Source organism: Pholis gunnellus (genome assembly GCF_910591455.1).
Source record: "Pholis gunnellus genome assembly, chromosome: 7".
Classification (NCBI taxonomy): Eukaryota; Metazoa; Chordata; class Actinopteri; order Perciformes; family Pholidae; genus Pholis; species Pholis gunnellus.
The window spans coordinates 20,708,100-20,728,417 of NC_136533.1; the positions used below are offsets into that span (position 1 = coordinate 20,708,100).

Genomic DNA, 20,318 nt, shown 5'->3' on the forward strand with positions numbered 1-20,318 from the left:
ATAACATTTGGTTTGCAAACACTTTAAACAAATAAGGTGCTTTTTAACAGCAGTATTCTCTTTACACAGCAGTTATATTTCTTGCACTATCTGTGCTCAGTGTGCTGACTTTATGTGAAACGTTCCACTGCTGTGCAACATGAATAAAATGTTTCAGCACGTTTCATCAAAATGTCTGTCTTCTGTCTTCATGACAGTCAGAGCATGTCATGTCAATGCAGCTCTACTGTTCATCAATATAATGCTGTAACTCATAGGTGATGATGGTTACCCAGCGATCAAAGAATAAAGACACTTATATAATTCATACTTTGTTGGCATCTTATTCTGAAAACCGGATGTTCGTCTGAAGAAACCGGATGTTGTGTCAAGTGACGTCACAAACGCTCTAAACTTTAAAGCCTTTGTGACGTCACTTGATCGCCTTTATAGTCTCAGTCTGAAGGACATTGACTCGTTATTGTAGGATATCCTTCGCCCCGAGTTGTACTCACAGAGCTATACGTGACATCTTTACCGAGGAGTTTTAAAAGCAGACTGCATTGAAGATTAGAATAAAACACCAACAACAACATGGATAGACTAGAAACATTACAGCTTGAAATGCTGAGTGAGCACTTTCAATCTCTCAAGCGTAAAGTGCCAAAGTTTGAGTATGATTTGAAACGTTTCGAGACCTATAGAGACTTTGAAAAAAGGACTACATGGGACGAAACAACAAAGACTAAGTTAACCAGATCTCCACGTCGCAGTTACCCACTGTACTGCAAACAGAAGAGAATAAAGCAGTTGCCTAATTTCCCAGAAATTGAAATGTATTCTGCTTTAAAACGCAAATGTAATATTTTCCGGTACATGATGATGCACTGGCTGCAAATGAATCGGCTGCCAGATGGATTCAACGGCACAAGAGATATAGACGTTGGACATCTTTTCCATTCAAATTTGGCCTCACCACCCATGGTGTGGGAGGTTGAAAAAATTGACATTATCCTTGAGGAAATCAAGGATTTAATGATCAAGATCATTGAGGAAGTGACAGGCGTTGAGCGTGATCTGGCAAAAAAGGAAATCTCTGAGGAGGTTGAAGCTTTTGCAAAAATCTTTCTTTGGCTGATTCTTAAAGACCAGAAGAGATATAAGAAGATTTATCCAAGAGGAATGAAATTCGAAGATCGCGAATTTGTTGAAATCTTGTCATACATAGATCGAAACATACGTGATTATTGCCCAAAGATTTCCCAATGTCTAATCACAGAGGAAGTTGAGGATTACCTCTCCAGTCCATTAACAAATGGGATGATGCCCGAGACAACCCCAGAAACGATCAGAAACAGAACATCTTGCAGTCAGTCACGCGCTAACATGTACGCTGTGCTACTAAACCAAATGTGGTCTTTCATGAAAGAGATGGACGTTAAGATCGTCTCACACAAAATATACCCTAAGTATCATCCGTACTTCTGGTTCAATAACGAACGTTCAACAACTGGCTCAGTATACAAGGACTCACATGATGAACCTGCGCCACGTGCAACAGCACAGGAAGAACTAAAGAAAAGGGCAGTTCAGGTATTCGTGGAGGCGCTGGTGTCGCGGATATTCGAGAAACCAAATCTGACATGGAGCACTGCAGACCCCAAGGCCATCACTATGCGTCTGTTTGAAAGAACGTGGATCGAAGTCCAGGATGTCACTTTTAAACCCAAAACATTAAAACAACTTGACGAGGCTATTTTCATGTTCCTGTGTGAGAACTGGGGCGGTTCAGAAAAGGTGCAGTCGTCCATGAGATTAGAGGAACGAGAACTTGGGAACTGCATTGCCTCCCAAGTCGAATATCACCTGACACGACCCAAAGAGCGTAGCAAAATCTGCAGGTTCTTCTCGTCTGTGGGCAAAGGCATCTCCAACATCTTCAACATCTGTGGATCGGAGGTTCAGGAAACAATCTCCATGGATAAACCAGAAACATCACGGACAGAGGGGATGCTGATGGACAGATGTGCTGTCAGCCCTCTCAGCGGAAGAAATGAGAACCAGGTGAAGTCCAGTCCGGACGACACACAGAGCTTTTCAGAGGTTGAGGAAGACTTGATCCATAAAGAGGTTACAGCCTCATGTGTCAACTCTGTCCTCTCCTTTATCGTTCCAAGTGAAGAGCCTGTAATTAATCCGAGCATCACTCCCCCTCACAGAAGTCCAACTCGGGAAACAATCTCCATGGATAGACCAGAAACATCGTGGACAGATGAGATGCTGATGGACAGATGTGCTGTCAGCCCTCTCAGGGGAAGAAATGAGAACCAGGTGAAGTCCAGTCTGGACGACACACAGAGCTTTTCAGAGGTTGAGGAAGACTTGATCCATAAAGAGGTTACAGCCTCATGTGTCAACTCTGTCCTCTCCTTTATCGTTCCAAGTGAAGAGCCTGTAATTAATCCGAGCATCACTCCCCCTCACAGAAGTCCAACTCGGGAAACAATCTCCATGGATAGACCAGAAACATCGCGGACAGATGAGATGCTGATGGACAGTTGTGCTGTCAGCCCTCTCAGGGGAAGAAATGAGAACCAGGTGAAGTCCAGTCTGGACGACACACAGAGCTTTTCAGAGGTTGAGGAAGACTTGATCCATAAAGAGGTTACAGCAGGGGTGTCAAACATACGACGACGACGCCGCCACCGCCGACAACGACAACGACAACGGCGCCGCCGCCGACGACGATGACGAAGAAATGAGAACCAGGTGAAGTCCAGTCTGGACGACACACAGCTTTTCATAGGTTGAGGAAGACTTGATCCATAAAGAGGTTTCAGCTGTCAACTCTGCCCTCTCCTTTATCGCTGTGATAGACAACATCTATAACTTCTACTGTGATAGTAGACAACTTCTAATAACTAATACTGTGATAGTAGATGATATCTGATAACTTCTACTGTGATAGTAGATGATATCTGATAACTTCTGCTGTGATAGTAGATGATATCTGATAACTTCTGCTGTGATAGTAGACAACTTCTAATAACTTCTACTGTGATAGTAGATGATATCTGATAACTTCTGCTGTGATAGTAGATGATATCTGGTAACTTCTGCTGTGATAGTAGACAACTTCTAATAACTTCTACTGTGATAGTAGATATCTGATAACTTCTACTGTGATAGTAGACAACATACATTATATAACTTCTACTGTGATAGTAGACAACATATATAACTTCTACTGTGATAGTAGATGATATCTGATAACTTCTACTGTGATAGTAGACAACATACATTATATAACTTCTACTGTGATAGTAGACAACATATATAACTTCTACTGTTGAAGAACTTTAAGAGGATTTGAAAATATTCTCCATAGAAACCTTTTAAAAAACAAAATGTGCAAAAAGCTTAATAATTCAAAAAGTTTCAATATTTGAAATATGAAAAGTCATAGCACCCCTCTGCTGAAAGAGCTGAACATTTTGATATTCGAACGGTTTCTGTAGCTTAAAAAATGGAGAAGAGTTGCAAAAAACGTACGGAAGAAATAGTGGAATAAAGAAAACAGGATAACTATAGTTGGAATGCTTCAACAATAAAGAAAACAGGATAACAATAGCTGTCCTGTTGTAAGCAGTGCAGTTTCCGCCCCACACAGTGATGCAGTTTGTCAGGATGCTCTCGATGGTGCCTCGGTAAAAAGTGCACATGTGGGGGGGTTCTTGCTTTCTTCAGTTAGCGGAGGAAGTAGAGGCGCCTCTGGGCTTTCTTTGCCAGTGATGTTGTGTTGGCTGTCCACGAGAGGTCCTCACTGATTTCCACCCCCAGGAATCTGGTGCTGCTACTGTGATAGTAGAAGTTATCAGATGTTCTAATAATCTAATAACTTCTACCGTGACGGTAGAGAACATCTAATAACTGATTCAATAATAAATAAATAAACACATAAATTAATAATAAGTGTGCTTATCTCACTTGTCATTTGCCATAAGAGCAGTAAATCCAAGGGCGTAGTTTGGCCTCAGCATTGGTAGGGACACTGCCAGCCCCCCCCCCCCCGGCCGTATGATAAAAAACTGAGTTGATATTATGTTGAACAGGCACACTTTATTAAAATATATTAACATTTGTGAAACTTGGAACTGATTTAAACATAATAACAGTAATAAAACCAGTATACAAAACAGTATTCTGCACCAAATAAATAATAATAATAATAAATAATTAAATAAATGAATAAAAAACGTTCTGCTAAAATGCCAATATACAGTAACAGTATATTCGATATCCAAAATATATATAAAAAACGTTTCCCAGTTGTGCAGCCAAAAAAGACAAAAAAAAAAAATCTATTCTGCAGCACTTAATAGGCTATAAATAAAGTGTTTTCTTCCTTTATTTATGCAATTAGTAGTAGTGCTGGGCAATGATTAATATTTGTAATCTCGATTAATCGCATGGATGTTTTGCGATTAATCGCATTGTTTTGGCAAAAATCAATAATGAATTCAAAAGTAGTATATTGCGCACTTCTATTTGAAAAGTACTGCTATATGAACAATAACATTTGGTTTGCACACTTTAAACAAATAAGGTGCTTTTTAACAGCAGTATTCCCTTTAAACAGTAGCAGTTATATTTCTTGCACTGTCTGTGCTCAGTGTGCTGACTGTATGTGAAACGTGTTCCACTGCTGTGCAACAGGATTAAAATGTTTCAATGTAAGAGCATGTGAATGCAGCTCTACTGTTGATCAATATAATTCTGTAACTCCGAGGTGATGATGGTTACCCAGCGATCAAAGAACAAAGACACTTTACGCACAATTTAGGTGTATTTTCCATTTAACTCCCGAGATGCAGGTAGCATGTTTTATACTTAATGTGAATATAATTCATACTTTGTTGGCATCTTATTCTGAAAACCGGATGTTAGTCTGAAGAAACCGGATGTTGTCTCACGTTAATCTTTCCGCTAACTTTCAAAGTCCTTCGCTCGCTCCCGATCTGTGCCGTTTGAATGCGTTTACCGTGAATTTCAGCATATTGGTGCACTAACAACGACAAGTGTCTGCTGAGTTGAGCACGGAGATCTGAGTGTCTGCTGACTTTACCGCAGCGATGTCCGGTAGTCTCCATTCCTCCACCGCTGCCAGTGAGCAACGGACTTTCAAAATAAAAAGAAACGCGCTATAAATAATTGTCGGCGTTAATTAATGAACGCGTTGACTTGCCCAGCACTAATAATAATACGAATGAGTTTGCAAATATATTGTGCAAAATATTTTTTTCTAACAGGCAATTCAAATTAACAAAATATTGGTGGGGACAATTCTTTCCCAAACTTTGGTCGTGACTAGTCCCTATGGACCATATGCAAACCTACGCCCTTGTATATATATATATATATATATATATATATATATATATATATATATATATATCCACTCCTCCCATAAGATCTTCTACAAACTTCTTTTTTTCGAACTTCTTTTAACATACTATACTATGGCTTTTTTGGACATAGCATGACCTTTTTGTGACTTTTTTCGACATACTGTACTATAACTATTTAATGACTTCCCGAATGATAAATTAGTTTTATATATTTTGAATGTTGAGAAAGACATTATTTTGAACATAATATATTGTGACATGTTATTTAAAAACTCTGAATTTATTATTGACTTACTGATTTTCTTTTTTGGAGGAGTATAATGGTGGGTGAGGTTTTGAAAAGATGGGACAGGTTGGATTTTACGCTTTGAATCTGAGAGAGTATCTGTTTATGAGACATTTTTACAGTAATACTGTTATGGTACGACTTTATTTCACAAACTACACAGTGCCATTTTTACAACTCTTTTAATATGTTTTTTTCATGCCTTTTTTATTCCATTTTTCAAAATACTATAATATGACTTTTTACGAAACGCTACATGACAACTTTACGATTTTTACTATGACTTTTTATTGACATACTATAATATGACAACTTTACACCTTTTTTCAACATGCCATACTGACTGATCTGGGCGTTTTAGAATATGAGTGGGATAAATTATGTTATCCTTTGTGCACTTGGATAGTATTGTAAGGCGTACACCAGGGCGTAGAGAGCAATCCATGGATATATATATACCTGTGTATATAGTTCTTATTCCTTTTTTTTTTACACACATTTGATTTGGCTTCTGTAATGTAATAGTGTTTTATCTGTGTTGGCTACAATGTTCATTTTTTCCCTGACCACCAAGGCCTCGGAGAACAAATGTCAAAAGCCAAAACTCTTGTTCACTATTGTGTTATGTGTGATTTGAATAAATATCTGAGATTCAATTTCCATTTTTTTTTTCTTTTGTATTTATGGTGATATAACATATCGTGTTACATCACTGTAGCATACATATAATGTAAGAGCAGTTTGTCCTGAACAAAGAGATGTAACGAACATAATTGTGCATGACAGTGTTGTGGGATTATACATGTGTTATTACAAAAGGAGACCAGGCAGACCAAAAATAGGAAATATTGCTTAGACCTCAGAGGATTTTAAAACCAACATGAAGTGTCTTAGTTTGGAGTCAGTCTTGCCTAAGATATATAAGTTTGGATGGTATAAGTGTCATATTTTTTATTTATTTTAATATAGTGTAGTTCTATAAGTTGCAGGAAATTAAAAAGAGGAAGTATGGACAGTATGTAAATGAGAATAACTTGAAAAAATCTTTAAAAATAGTAACTATATCTATTATAGCGGAGCTTGGAGTGTCTAGTTTAAACATTGTAAGAGATACGATTTGAAGTATTGTTCTCCATAGGGTTTAATGGTGTTATATCTTTGTATACTTTGTTACATATTAACTTTAAAAATCAATTTTCTCCTCGCTTTACACATTTTGCTTTACTGCACCACCTTTATTGTTTTTGTAAAAGTTTCTTAATAAATGTGACCAACATACCATCATACATATCATCAGATAACGTGTTGAACTAAATCCAAGCAATAGGTTAACAACTACATGAGATTCAATATGTATCTTGGTCTATAAGTTGAAGTTGAGGAAACTATTTCACTTCATACCCATCTTCACTTCTGCTTTAGCAACACAGAGCTGTCAAAAAAATAGTTCTCCTGATATGTTGTTAAAAAAATAAATAATCCAAAGTACTGTCACCAGTGCATTACAGGATGTGCTTACCTTCCTTTACTGCTCAGAACAATAGACGTTTACATATGTTAAGCAAGAAAAAAGAAAAGGTGAGGAGAAAATCAGCAGCTTATTTTTACATTTTTGTCACAGTCAGAAATGATTAAATACATAATTTCATTATTATATGTGATTTAAAAATGTACTTTTGATCTCAACATAATTATTTCTTATGGGACAGCGTCTTTGCTATGGAAGTATTTTAAAACAATGAGCAAAGTCTCTTGTTTGGGGCGACATCTGCCTCATAAAAACAAATGTACAAAGACAACAATTCACATTCTCTCTATAATGAGATACTGTGGTTCTATTTCCTTCTTTTCTTTTGGTTTCAACAGATAATTGTACACATACTGTAGATTAAATCTGTGCCCTCCGTGATGATGCACCACATAAAACTGAACATCAACATTACATTCAAACTTTTCCCAGTTGGTCCAAACAGTTGATGATCTTTGAATATTAGTATTAGTAAGGGCGGACGTTTTATTCAGTCAGTTACATTTTTGTCTGCCCTGCCTTTTTGTTTGAATCCAAGCATAAACAAACATGTGAAATCTTTACCATGCAGGCAGAAGTGCTTCCCGCTGTTTCAACATTTCTTCAGTTTTTGTGCAAATTGCTGAACTGTGAAAGAGCCCAACTCACAGAGCCGGCTGTGGTCAGAAGGTTTAGCTGTTGAAAAGGACCAGCAGTGATGCAGCAGTGATGCAGCAGTGATGCAGCAGTGATGCAGCAGCGGACATTCAATCAGTCAATCAGAGTGTAAGGGTAGGATCAGCCCCACCTATAAACTTGTAGTGGACATTTTCCAAGAAGGGGAGCTGAGATTGAAGGAGGTCCACAGTTGTTACGGATATGTTTTTGCACCTGGAGATGTCGAGTGTTCGCAGGCGGTTACAGTGCTGCCCCAGGAGGACCAAAGATCTGCGGGCGTTCAAAAAGGTCACAACTTCAGGAATGTATCTTCAAATCTGGGGCTGCAGATACAGTGGACGTGGAGCTGTGTGCCACTCACCTGTCAGTGATGTTATTACAACAGGAGAGGTAGAGATGCTGCAGCCGGTGGAGGTACGGTGCAGCTTGGGCCACTCCGCGGTCACTGATACCTGGGCAGTGGCTGAGTGCCAGGCTGGTGAGGCTGCGGCAGTGCCAAGCTACCGACGCCAAGCTGGCGTCGGAGATCTCCGGCAGCATGGAGAGAGACAGACGGCGAAGGTCTGGGTAATGCACCACCTGAAGAGGTGAGATACAGCATTAAATCCACAGTATTTATTTTGTATTATTCTGCATTCCTGTGGCAAAATTGACTTTTGCCTCTCCTCAGCCTCCTACCTGTGTGATACTGATGTCAGTGAGTTTGGGGCAGGCAGAGAGGTCCAGCTCCTGCAGCCTGTTGAGAGCTAAAAGTGAAGCTCCAGCCTGCTGTTTGAACTGCTGCAGGTCATTCTGTGTCACCAGCTTGGGTCGCTCATCAAACGGCAAACGTGGAGGCTTGAAGAAGCCCATGTTGCCAAAGGTCCGGGTGAACCTGGGACCCTTGTCTCCCTGTCGAATGACACTTTTATTACTTTACAACAAAAAGGCACAGGTACTGTAAACTTCTCTGACAGCCTTCACGTGTCTATGCTTCTCACCGTCGCCTGGTCAGGCTCACATTTGGTCGTTTCCATGATCCCGAGCAGACCCCAGTCTGTGACTTCTTTACACCTGCCGAGCCTCAGAACTACCAGCTTCTGCAGGTACGTGGCTATCGCGCGCACAGACAAGTCCGTCACGTTGACACATGACGTCAAGTCGAGCTCACGGAGAGTGACCCCTAGAAGCTGGGTGAGAGAGAAAACTGCAAGATCCTGAAGAGAGGAGGGAGAAGATACGTTTTTTTTTTTCCCCATGTATTTTTCACACAGACACACATGTAAACACACAGAATACTGACTGACCCTAATGTAGGTGCAGCCCTTGAGGCTGAGTGTCTCCAGCTGTGCTCTGGCAGCACACGATCCCGTCAAGCCTTTCACGATCTCTGTTCCGCTGACATGCAGACACTCAGACAGATCCAGACTCCTCAGGGACGACACAGACAAAAGGTCAGCGAGGCCTGTGGATGACATGTGGGCGTGTGAGGCACGAGTTGCATTCCCTGGCCAGAGAAAAGCCCAACCCTGATTAGAAGGCTTTAATATTCTTTTATGATATACATTTCATGACATAGATTAGTCCCAACCCGTCAACTCTATGTCAGCGTTTGCCTTGCAAGGTGCAGGGCTGATATAAAACAGTAGATGGCTGTTGTGTTCCATCACAGTGCAGTGATGTCATGTAGTTTATAGCTTAGGTGTGCATTACCTCTTTAATGAGCACGGTTGGTGGTCAAATGGGAAGACATTTTCACAATTAACAAAACTTGAACCCCCATCATTTTTTTTACTTAGCAGGTACGGCCAGATTGTGTGTTATGTGTGTGTTATGATGAACATTTCATTATGCCCAATGACGGATTTACAGAATTACAGTGACCTTCTGACGTTTTGTCTAGACCACCATCGGTCAAATATTGCCGTGGACTATCACCTATATCAACAGCATTTTCATTTTGTGGATATTATTGGTCTCCAGAGGATATATCCTAATATGTTTGGTGACCCTCTGACTTTTGCACTACTACCAGCATAAGTACAACATTTTCACTTGAACACATACATATTCAAATCTCATGCGGAGACTGCTGCAAGATTTTCTGAACACATTCATGCTCGCCAGAGGATAAACCCTTTTTCAATGTGGACCCTATGCGCGTTTCTTCGGTGGCACCATCAGGACAACGTGTTAACTCTGTGCAACAATATTTCATAATTCAACATGTTGATTGCTGTAAAATGTACTCACCACTTTCATGCTCCCAACAGGATACATCGTTTAGTTTTTAATTTAGTTTTGATAAAGCTCTTCAGAGTAGCTACTGATTCAGGCTCTAATGTTGTAAGTTGTAATGGACACAGGCTTCTAACGGCCACTAAGCATAGAGTTAAGAATTTTAGTTTTGCTATATTTACAAATGAACCTTCAAGTGTGTGACATGCACAAAAACAAAAATATACTATCTGTACCTTTTTCAGTGATCCTCCAATCGCGGGACAAGGAGAGGTGTGTCATTGACTTCAGGCTCCGAGCTATGGCCTCTACAGACCTGCTGGTCAGCTCAGTGCAGGCACTGATGTCCAGTCTCTGGAGGCTCGGCTGGTGCTTCACCAGCATCTCCATTGAGTAGTCAGTCAGCTCCTTACAGCCATGCAGACACAGTTCCTCTAAGACCAAATCCTGAACCTGAAACACAGTAAACATCAAAAGAATTAAAAGGGACTCAGTACCCTACAATATGTGTTTTCTATGAGTACAAGCAAGTAAAACTCTTGTCTTCAAAGAAGTTAAAGGACACAGTAAAATCATGATCAAAATAAAGTATTGTCTCTGAATAAACCAGCACATAGGTACCGAGATATGCAGAACCTGTTGCAGGGAGTAAAGGCAACCTGACCTGTGCTATAGTGCGTAGTGACTCAGGGGTAATAGAGGTTCTGCTGAGGTCCAGAGCTACGAGGGTGGATTTCTGCTCTGTTAACAACCTCCGCAAGTTCCTCAGCGACAGCAATGCTGAGGAATCCTTAACGTCTCCCACTGGGCACCCTCGATACGGGTCGAACTCGAAGGCGATGTGGCAGCCGGCCAGCGAGAGGCGGCGGAGGCGAGGGGTACAGCTGGTGAGCCGATTGAAGGTGAGGTCGGAGAGGTACCGCAGGTTGGACAGATCCAGCTCCTCCAGGCCACACAGAGCTGACCGGACCTGGAGCAAGAAGATGGAGTTTGACCGGAATTTGGAGCATTACTAAAAGGTGGAAAAACAATAAAGTTGTGCAAACACAATGACCATAAAAATGTACTGTGCAGTGTTAGTATGAAAGGTTAGGCTACATTTAACCGCTGCAATGCCAGCCGCCCTCGTGATTACATTTATTACTCATAAAACGGTTGTAATGCTACTACAAAGAACCAAAACAGATGTACTGCACATGTTACCTTACAGTGTCTTTCCTTCTATCAACTGTTAATATTTATTTAAAAAAATATTGTCCTTAATTAGTTTACAATTTAAACGGACTTGATGTGATCTAAAAGTAGCTCAACCACAACAAATTGCATGAATTCCACTAGAGTCAAAAGCTCACATGTTAGTTACTGTTTCTCTGCTCAGCTAGCTACGCTAGTTTTAGCCGGAGTTTAGCTGTTTGTCTTTTCCTCACCCTGATATAATTTAGCATCTGCCAACGCAGCACAGAATAAATCTAGAACAAAGCAATTCTTCGAGGAAATGCAGCAGACAGGAGTGAAAATAACACAACCAATGGTGACACTTTACATACAAAAAGTCCCTTAAAAGTCCTCAAAATAACTAACAATTCTTGAGGCCAGACCGCTACATAAAAAGTTAAGGAATCAGTGTCACATCACAAGCTCATATGAATCTACATATTGACCACTTTCTTTACCAAATGCCCCCAAACCGATAGCTACCATTACTTCCTTTTTAAAAACTACAGTACAATATTACTAACAGCTTTTCATTAGCCTGATCGATTACTAGAAAAGCATCATTACTTTATCCTAATCTTACCATCGCTTAAAAGCTTTGGGTCCCCTCAAGACAAGTAAGGCACCAGCTCACCACTGTGTTTTTACTTTGAGGCCAGAGTACATATAATCTTTGCATTTGCAGTGTCTCAGTAGCCAAAATGGCTTTGTGTTGTTGTATTTATTATTACTTCATCTCCAGTGTTCAAACAAGGTATACCACAAACTATTCACAAAAGACTATGCACGAGGAATGGACTTTTTTTTTAGGATGGTCAAGACATGTTTGCAAGATAGTCAGCTCAGGTGTTTTTGAAACAATGGTCTACCTCAGCCCGCCATCTCACCGGGACATAACATAATGTATAGTACCTGCTGTCTGTGCTCCTCCCTGGAGAGGAAAGCCCCAGACATGAAGAGGCTGTCCAGGCCCCTGAGGTTCAGCCTGCGGAGGGAGGTGAGGCGAGGGAGGAGTGCGAGCAGAGAGGCCTCTGTTATACTGCTACCAGGCAGGGACAAGCTCTCCAGCTGAGAGCCCAAGCACAGACCCACCTATAAAAAGGTAAAGAGGAAGAGGAAGATAAGAAGAGATAGCGGTCCACTAAATCTTTAACGGGAAATCCAATGATTGCGTGTTCACACACCACACATTATTGATAGAATGTCAATGAGTGTGAATTCTGCAGAAACCCCTGCAGCTGCTCTGAACTTTGGACCACAACGTGTCTAATTATGACTGTACTGTAAAGAGTCTGGTAAAGAAAACCTGACTGACTGTGAAGAAAAGGTGAGAAAACTCTTCAGTGAAAAACTACAACTGGATCATCTGAAAATAGAGTTGGATGGGACCCATAGGGTTGGGAAGCATATTCCATCTTCACAAAAGCCCCGACCCATTGTGGTCAGATTTCTACGGCTGCAGGATAAACTCTCTGTTCTACATAAAGCTAAACATTTGAAGGGCTCAGGCATCTTCATCAATGAGGACTTCCCTGAATCCATCCGCCAAAGAAGAAGAGAACTACTCCCAGCTATGAAGGCAGCTCGAGAGAGAGGTGACATTGCTTATTTGAGATACGACAAACTTATTGTCCATCCACCTTCCCAAAACCCACATCAACAAAGAAATGTTCAGAGTCTGGCTCCTTAGTCTCTAACATTAGTAATGTATTAAGTACTTTTTAGATTTATTTTGTATCTGTATACATGATTCTTTTCACACACTATGGTCTACAACAGATCTGATCTGGAAGGCCAGACCTTTACGCCTTTTGATCTCTCTACCAGTGACTCTTATAATTTTGATATTGACCCAGATTTACATTTTTTTTCTTCACTTGATGTATCTAGCCTCTGTAGTTTTTATGACGAAACTCAGTTTAATGACTTCTGTGTTTCTCTGCCACGTAATACATTCTCTACTTTTCATCTGAATATAAGAAGTCTTCCTAACAATTATGACAAATTAATTCATTATTTATCTTTACTGAAGCATGATTTTTCAGTTATTGCCCTGTCAGAAACATGGCTTACTGAGGACTCAAGAGAAATCTTTAAAATACCAAAATACAATTCAGTTCACTATGTAAGAGAGAATAGATGTGGAGGTGGAGTATCTCTGTTTATTCACGGTGACTATGAATTCAAAATTAGGGATGATCTCACTTTGAAGTCGGATGGGGATGAGGTGGAATCTGTTTTTTTAGAGCTCTCTGGTGTCTCTGGTGGAAAGAATGTTATTGTTGGTGCTATCTATCGCCCACCTGATTCTGTCATCAAAGTTTTCAATGACAGTCTGGGCTGTTCTCTTGACCTGATAAACAATGAGGATAAACTTTGTTATATTTTAGGAGATTTCAATATAAACCTTTTGAAAAATCGACTACATACTCCTACTGGGGATTTTCTCAATATTCTTTACTCTAGTTACTTTTTTCCTCTTATTCATAAAGCAACACGAGTTACAGAAAATTCAGTGACTTTGATTGATAACATCTTAACCAATTCTTTGAGTGAAGGATCCAAATCTGGAGTCTTGTATTCCGACTTGTCTGATCATTTCCCCATTTTTCAGTACTCTTTATTCGAGATTAAGAGAGCTAAACATACTAAGACAATGATGCAGAAAAGAATGATGAGCAAATCAAATATTTCATCATTTAAAGATATTCTTACCAGTATTTCATGGGATGATGTATATGTTGAAAATAACGCTGATTTGGCATATCAGAAGTTTATGAAAGTTATTAACCTTAGTTTCAATGATTGTTTTCCAATTTGTAGTTCCACCAAGAAAAGCACTAAAGTTAGTAATCCCTGGTTTACAATACATTTACTGAAACTGCTGAGGAAAAAAAATAAACTGTACAGAAAATATGTTTCTAATCCTACGCCTCTTACTCATGGGGCTTATAAATCCTGTAGAAATAATTACACCCATATCATTAGATCTACAAAAAAGAAATATTATAGTGAAACATTTATGAAGTGCTCAAAAGATATAAAAAACACATGGAAAGTAATAAATCAAGTGTTGCAAAGAGAAAAGACGACCCCAGCGCTTCCTTCAGTCTTTTTGGATGGTGATAATTCTCTTGACAAGCCATTTGATATCGCCCAAAAATTTAATGAATTCTTTGTAAATATTGGTCATGAATTAGCTAACAATATTCCGGCTTGTCATGGGAATCCACTGGATTTTATTCCAACAAATGTCCCTATTATCTCGAATTTTATGCCCCCAAATATTCAAGAAATAAGTGATATAATTGATGATCTTAAAATATCTTCGGCTGGCCATGACAACATTTCTGCATTTCTTGTCAAACAGGTGAAACAGTCAATATTGCAGCCACTTGTTCACATCTTCACCTTGTCTTTGAAAACAGGTGTTGTGCCAGAAGATTTAAAAATTGCCAAAGTTATTCCTTTGTTTAAAGCAGAAAATCCATGTTGTTTTAACAACTATAGACCCATATCTATATTGCCTTGTTTTTCAAAAATACTAGAAAAAATTGTACAAAAAAGGATAATGCTTCATGTCGAGTCTAATTCAATTCTTTACAAACACCAGTACGGTTTCCGTAAAAATCATTCAACTTATATGGCTTTACTTTACGTTGTTGATAAAGTTATTTCTGCACTTGACAATAACGAATTTACCTGCAGTATTTTCTTAGACCTTTCCAAAGCCTTCGATACAGTAAACCATAATATTTTATTGGAAAAGCTGCATAAATATGGATTCCATGACATTGCATACAAATGGTTAAAAGATTATGTCTCCAACAGAAGACAGTTTGTTTGTGTTAAAGGTTGTTATTCAAACAAAGCCAGTCTAATATGTGGGGTTCCACAGGGCTCCATTCTTGGACCATTATTATTCCTTATTTATATTAATGATTTGTCTAATGTGTCAAAAAGCCTTTTTCCGATAATGTTTGCAGATGACACAACCCTACTTCTTTCTCATTCAAATTTCAATTCACTGATTATGGAAGTTAATGCTGGTTTAACTGCCTACGCTACATGGTTCAAATTAAATAAACTATCTTTGAATATCAAAAAATCTAATTTTATTATTTTCAGTGGCAAGAAATCTTACTCTAAGGATTTATCTAAAATTAAAATTGAATCTGTTGAGATGCCTCAAGTGTCATCTACAAAATTCCTAGGAGTTATTATTGATGAGAGTTTAAGTTGGAGTAAACAGATTGACTGTGTTAGTAGAAAAATAAACAAATCTATTGGAATAATAAGTAGGGTTCGACATCTTGTCTCTGCAGACTGTCTACTTATTCTTTATTACAGTATCATTTATCCTTATCTTTCATATTGTAATATAGTTTGGGCAAGTACTTTCCCTACTTCTCTGCAAAAAATGATGGTTCTCCAGAAACGTTTTGTTAGGATCGCAACCCGATCACAGTCACACTCATCTTCTGCTCCTCTATTTCAGAAATTGCAGATTCTCAATATTTATAACATCAACACTTCCCAAACTTGTGTTTTCATTTATAAGATACTTTCTGGTGAAGGGAATATTCCTGATCATTTCAAGACTTACTACAAATTTAATTCACAGGTTCACTCATACTCAACTCGCCAATCTTCACATCTTCATCCTCCTAAATTACTGACTAGCAGAGGTCAATTTTCAATAAGGTTCAGGGGAACCAAATTATGGAATGACTTTTCCCACTTAACTAAAAAATGTCTCTCTGTAAAATGTTTCAAAAGGTGCCTAAAAGAACATCTAACTGCGGTCTTGTAACAGTCTTTTATGTATTATTGTTCATGTCTTTCTTGTTTTGTCTGCTACATTACATTTATAATTGTTTCACTCATAGGGACTTGTATTACTATTGCTTATGAGCTACTGCAGGTGTATAAACCAACATCACTGAACAAACACAGGACAATGCTCACTCTCACATCCACACACATGCTCGCACACACTTGACACAATTACATTATTTTTTATCTTATCTTTCATTCTTTCTTCCTTTCTTTCGTTGTAATGTAATGTCTTATTCATACTTTATGTTTGTAATTTTGAAAAATTGTAATATTATATAGGTGGAGGCTTCAAATAAGCCCAGTTGGCTTTCTGCCTCCTCCTGCACTGTGATATTCATTTATCTCTGTTATGTTTGTTTGTTTTGAAATTTTATTGTTTGAATTGTGCAAATAAATAAATAAATAAAAATAAAATACTACATCCTGTTCAGTTTGACGGTCAAAATGATAAGAGTGCTGCCATGCAAATACTCAACACAATGTACAATTCTTGTTTCTGGTTGACTACAATGTTAGCCTTTCAGGAGGGGCAGACCTGAAGGCAATGTGTTGCTAAGTTGAATAAAATCCACTCAACTTGGGTTTCTTCAAAAGGCTTTCACGAGCCCCCGAGGTGGGGGAATTCTCGGGACCCACAGGGAAGTGTGTGATCATTTGAAGTGAAATCACAACGCTAATGTAAAGTCAGAGCTCACATGACAGCAGCGATATTATGTCCACAACAAAAGCTGCTGTTTGAGTAGAGAGGGAAGACTGATGCAAACACAGACAATCAAAAAACACTATATACCACTTCTACTTCTAATTTGTCTTGTTTGGCTTCGCAGAGCAGGATGTATTTTTGGGTATAGTCAATAGTAATCTCCTTAGCTTTTATCTTAAGCTATGAAAAGACCGGAGAACATCAATATGTGTGAGACAGTAACTACCCGAAATCATGCTAACCCAAGTAGTGAAATGTTTTTAATCATAATAGCATACCGCACCTCCAGAAGCAGTGATCTGGACATACTGAACCCGTCAAGCTGGCTGATTATAAGACTGCAGCAGCGTGACTTTCCGCCCAGACCCCTGATCAGCTCCAGGGACGAGGATGAAGCCGGGAAGCAGAAGGTGATATTCCTCTGCACAAAGAGGAACAGAAAGAGAGGGAGCATGAGGTTCACTTTGCCCTATCGCAGACACACTCAAGCAGATCTTTCCTTTATGAATCATTTATTATGAAGATGTACCCTGCATTATTACCTGAAAGTGCAGGTCCTGACTGGCATAGTACCAGCTGCGGGAGACCAGCGAGGCTTCCTTCCTGTCTGAAGTGTGAAGAAAGCGGAGGATGTAAACTATGATCTGCAGCAAGGGATAGAAATACAGCGTTAGATCACACTAAAGAGTAAAGACCCTGGAAGAGAGAGAAATCCACCCCAGGGTCACCGGACAGCATTTGGTTAATTGACATGACAGCATACTGTATGACTGAAGGACATGTTGTCCTTTGACAGTATGAACAGTTTGTCATTACAAGTCCTCATCCACCGGCAGAGGACCGTCACTGACACCTCCTGAGACCCGGCGACTCATTGGTGTCCTCAACAGAGGACGTGACACTGAGACCTTCACTTCAAACACCTTGCATGTAGGTTATTTGAGTGTACTGTGAAAAGTGCATCCTGGGCTTTCTAGGGATGTAACACACACACACACACACGGCTACAACAGAGCACATCTTATGTCTTTTCAAAAGGACGGGAATTGCAGCAAACATGTTTGATGGCATGAAAGGGATCAAATTTATAAACACATATGGTTTGTGTTTATCATAAGTACGTAGTTTCTTTTATTTACGAGATTCTCAACTGTATCATGTTACAATTTTGGAAGTGTGGTCGATTGTAAGCCTTTGTAAATACACATTTGAACCCATGTCCTGGGCAGAGAGACCTGCTTCTTCTTCTTTCATCAGAACATGAGGAGGAAGAGAGCAGGCAGGTTTAAAATGTTTCATATTTATTTCCAATATCCATCAAATGAGAAAGAATAAAAAAAATGTATTGTTTTATTTTGTTATCAACAAATCTTGCTCTGTAATGTACTTTTAGCGGGAAAGATGACCTTTACAAGACGCATTATAAAAAACATTATAATTATTATTGATCAAATATATACATATGTGTTTTCTTCCGGGTCTCAGGTGCGTATGAAGCTCACAGTCTCTAGTTACGAGCTGTTTCTGTAAACAACCCTACAGTCACTCACCTCCAGAGGAAGCTCAGGTGTTTCTATGAAGTCCTCCTCATTGTAGTCTTCCATCTCAGCTTCTCCTTATTATGCAGAACTCCAGACCATCACAAGTGTCTCAGTTAGCCATTCACCAGCTAGCTGCACAAGTTACAAAGCTGTAGTTAACTAACGTTAGCGTTTAAGCTAATAGCTTCTGTGTATGATTCGTATCATTCTTCCAGTCAACTCTTCAAGACAATAACCGATATCAGATCAACGGAAGCCAGTGAAGAGCTGGTCGCCTGCTGTCATCTCACTAAGCTACTTTGCTTTTACTGTACCACAGGCACAGGCTGTACATTTCCGTCGGACTTCAGCTGGATCAGCTGATCAGAGAGAAAACACTGACGTCAAAGGGGCAGAGCATTGTGGGATATGTGGTTTCCCCTCATTGCCCCCTTGCTTCTTGGCTGTAGCGGCTTTCTAACGCCTCCAAGAATCAGTTAGTACACTCTGACGTCACGAAATAAAGAAATGTAATTCCACTTATGATACCATTTGCCTTCAAACAGAAATGACCAATAACTTGATAGCTGTTTTATATATATATGAGTATACTGTATATGTAAATTATAGGACAGGCCATTGATGCAAATTAGTTCATATCAATGCACTAACTGAAAAAACAAACACTGGCCTAGTCTTTATGAATCTGAATGAAGAAAACAGCAGTGTGTCAAATGGGTAATCACATTATATCTTCAACAACAACATGATCACAAACCGTTTCCTGTTTAGTTGCTGTTTTAGTTTGGGGTTTAACTTTACAGTTTGTCATGTTGCTTTTTGATCCTCAATGGGTCACTGCAGGTCAGACATAAAACTCAGGACAACATATGCTGAAACAGGTCATTTATTCAGAAAAGACAGGCATACATCTGTGACAAAATGTTAAGGGCATTATAATACACACACATTAGAGTCCATTACGCACATATCACTCCCCTCTCACCACACACACACACACACACACACGCGTTCGCAAAGGAGAAACAACATTGACAATCATGTCTGCAGATTGTCTGGCAGTATAGGGTTAGCTGGTCTACGGGCTCTACTTCTGAGGCTTTATCGATAAAATAAACCTTCTACACAAAAACAATAAATCTCTCATCATTACTTAGTCCTTATCACATTTACAGCACAAATTAAATATTTAGCATCATTAGAATATATGTACATGTCACAGCACTACAAAGCAGGACAGTGATCTTAAATGAACGGGAAAGTGTGATTCATCTAAATTTCAAAAAACAAATATATTTACATTATTTTACAAAACAAACAGAAGAAAATATGAACATGATATTGTTAACTATAGTTATAAAATATGTAAAACAATGGTATTACATGTAGTGATGGCTACATTGTTACATTAGTCATTATTGATATAGTGGCTGCATTGATAAGCAAGTGAAATCCAGTGTTGGAGGTAAGAAGAGGCTAGGTGATGTTTTAGCTCACAATGCTTAAAGCTATGACAGTCAAAGACAGACTGGAAATCTATGTACAATAATATGTGATGACTTTACAATGACCTGTCAACATTATTTGTAACATATCTCATGATGGAGGAACAGAAGATCATGTTACAACCTTAAATACAGGTCTACAAGGTCTGTGCTGTTGTTCAGACCCACTTGTAAATACATCATCAGTGCAAGCTACTCACACCAACAAAACACAAAGGTAAAGGACAAAACATGTAAGGCAAATTGTTATTTCAAGTTTACAAAAGAATCCAACAGTCAGCAGACAACAACAGCAAAAACATTTTGGAAAGGCAAGAAGTTCAGTTCTGTAGAAAGGACTGATCTAAGTTCACAGTTATGGCCTAAATATGCCATCCCACGCACAATCCACTCATCGGCATAGCCACATTTGAGTTCAGTGACGTGTGTTTCCTGTTTCA

General features: G+C 39.1%; 1 protein-coding gene across 2 annotated transcripts; it reads right to left on the bottom strand.

The window, feature by feature from the left end:
• Positions 1-6,949: 6,949 nt before the first annotated feature.
• On the bottom strand, positions 6,950-18,587 carry fbxl9 (F-box and leucine rich repeat protein). Of its 2 annotated transcripts, none has more exons than XM_079162480.1 (11): positions 18,383-18,587; positions 17,375-17,476; positions 17,116-17,253; positions 12,203-12,382; positions 10,740-11,045; positions 10,312-10,528; positions 9,145-9,302; positions 8,839-9,054; positions 8,537-8,749; positions 8,220-8,437; positions 6,950-8,128 (listed from the first exon to the last, which is right to left on the bottom strand). In XM_079162480.1, exons 1-11 carry the CDS (start codon positions 18,434-18,436, stop codon positions 7,960-7,962), a joined length of 1,971 nt encoding a protein of 656 aa, XP_079018606.1. In that variant the 5' UTR covers positions 18,437-18,587; the 3' UTR covers positions 6,950-7,959. The 2 variants fall into 2 exon arrangements, with proteins under 2 accessions (XP_079018606.1, XP_079018605.1); XM_079162479.1 differs by having other exon boundaries at positions 9,145-9,344.
• Between the last annotated feature and the right edge of the window lie 1,731 nt (positions 18,588-20,318).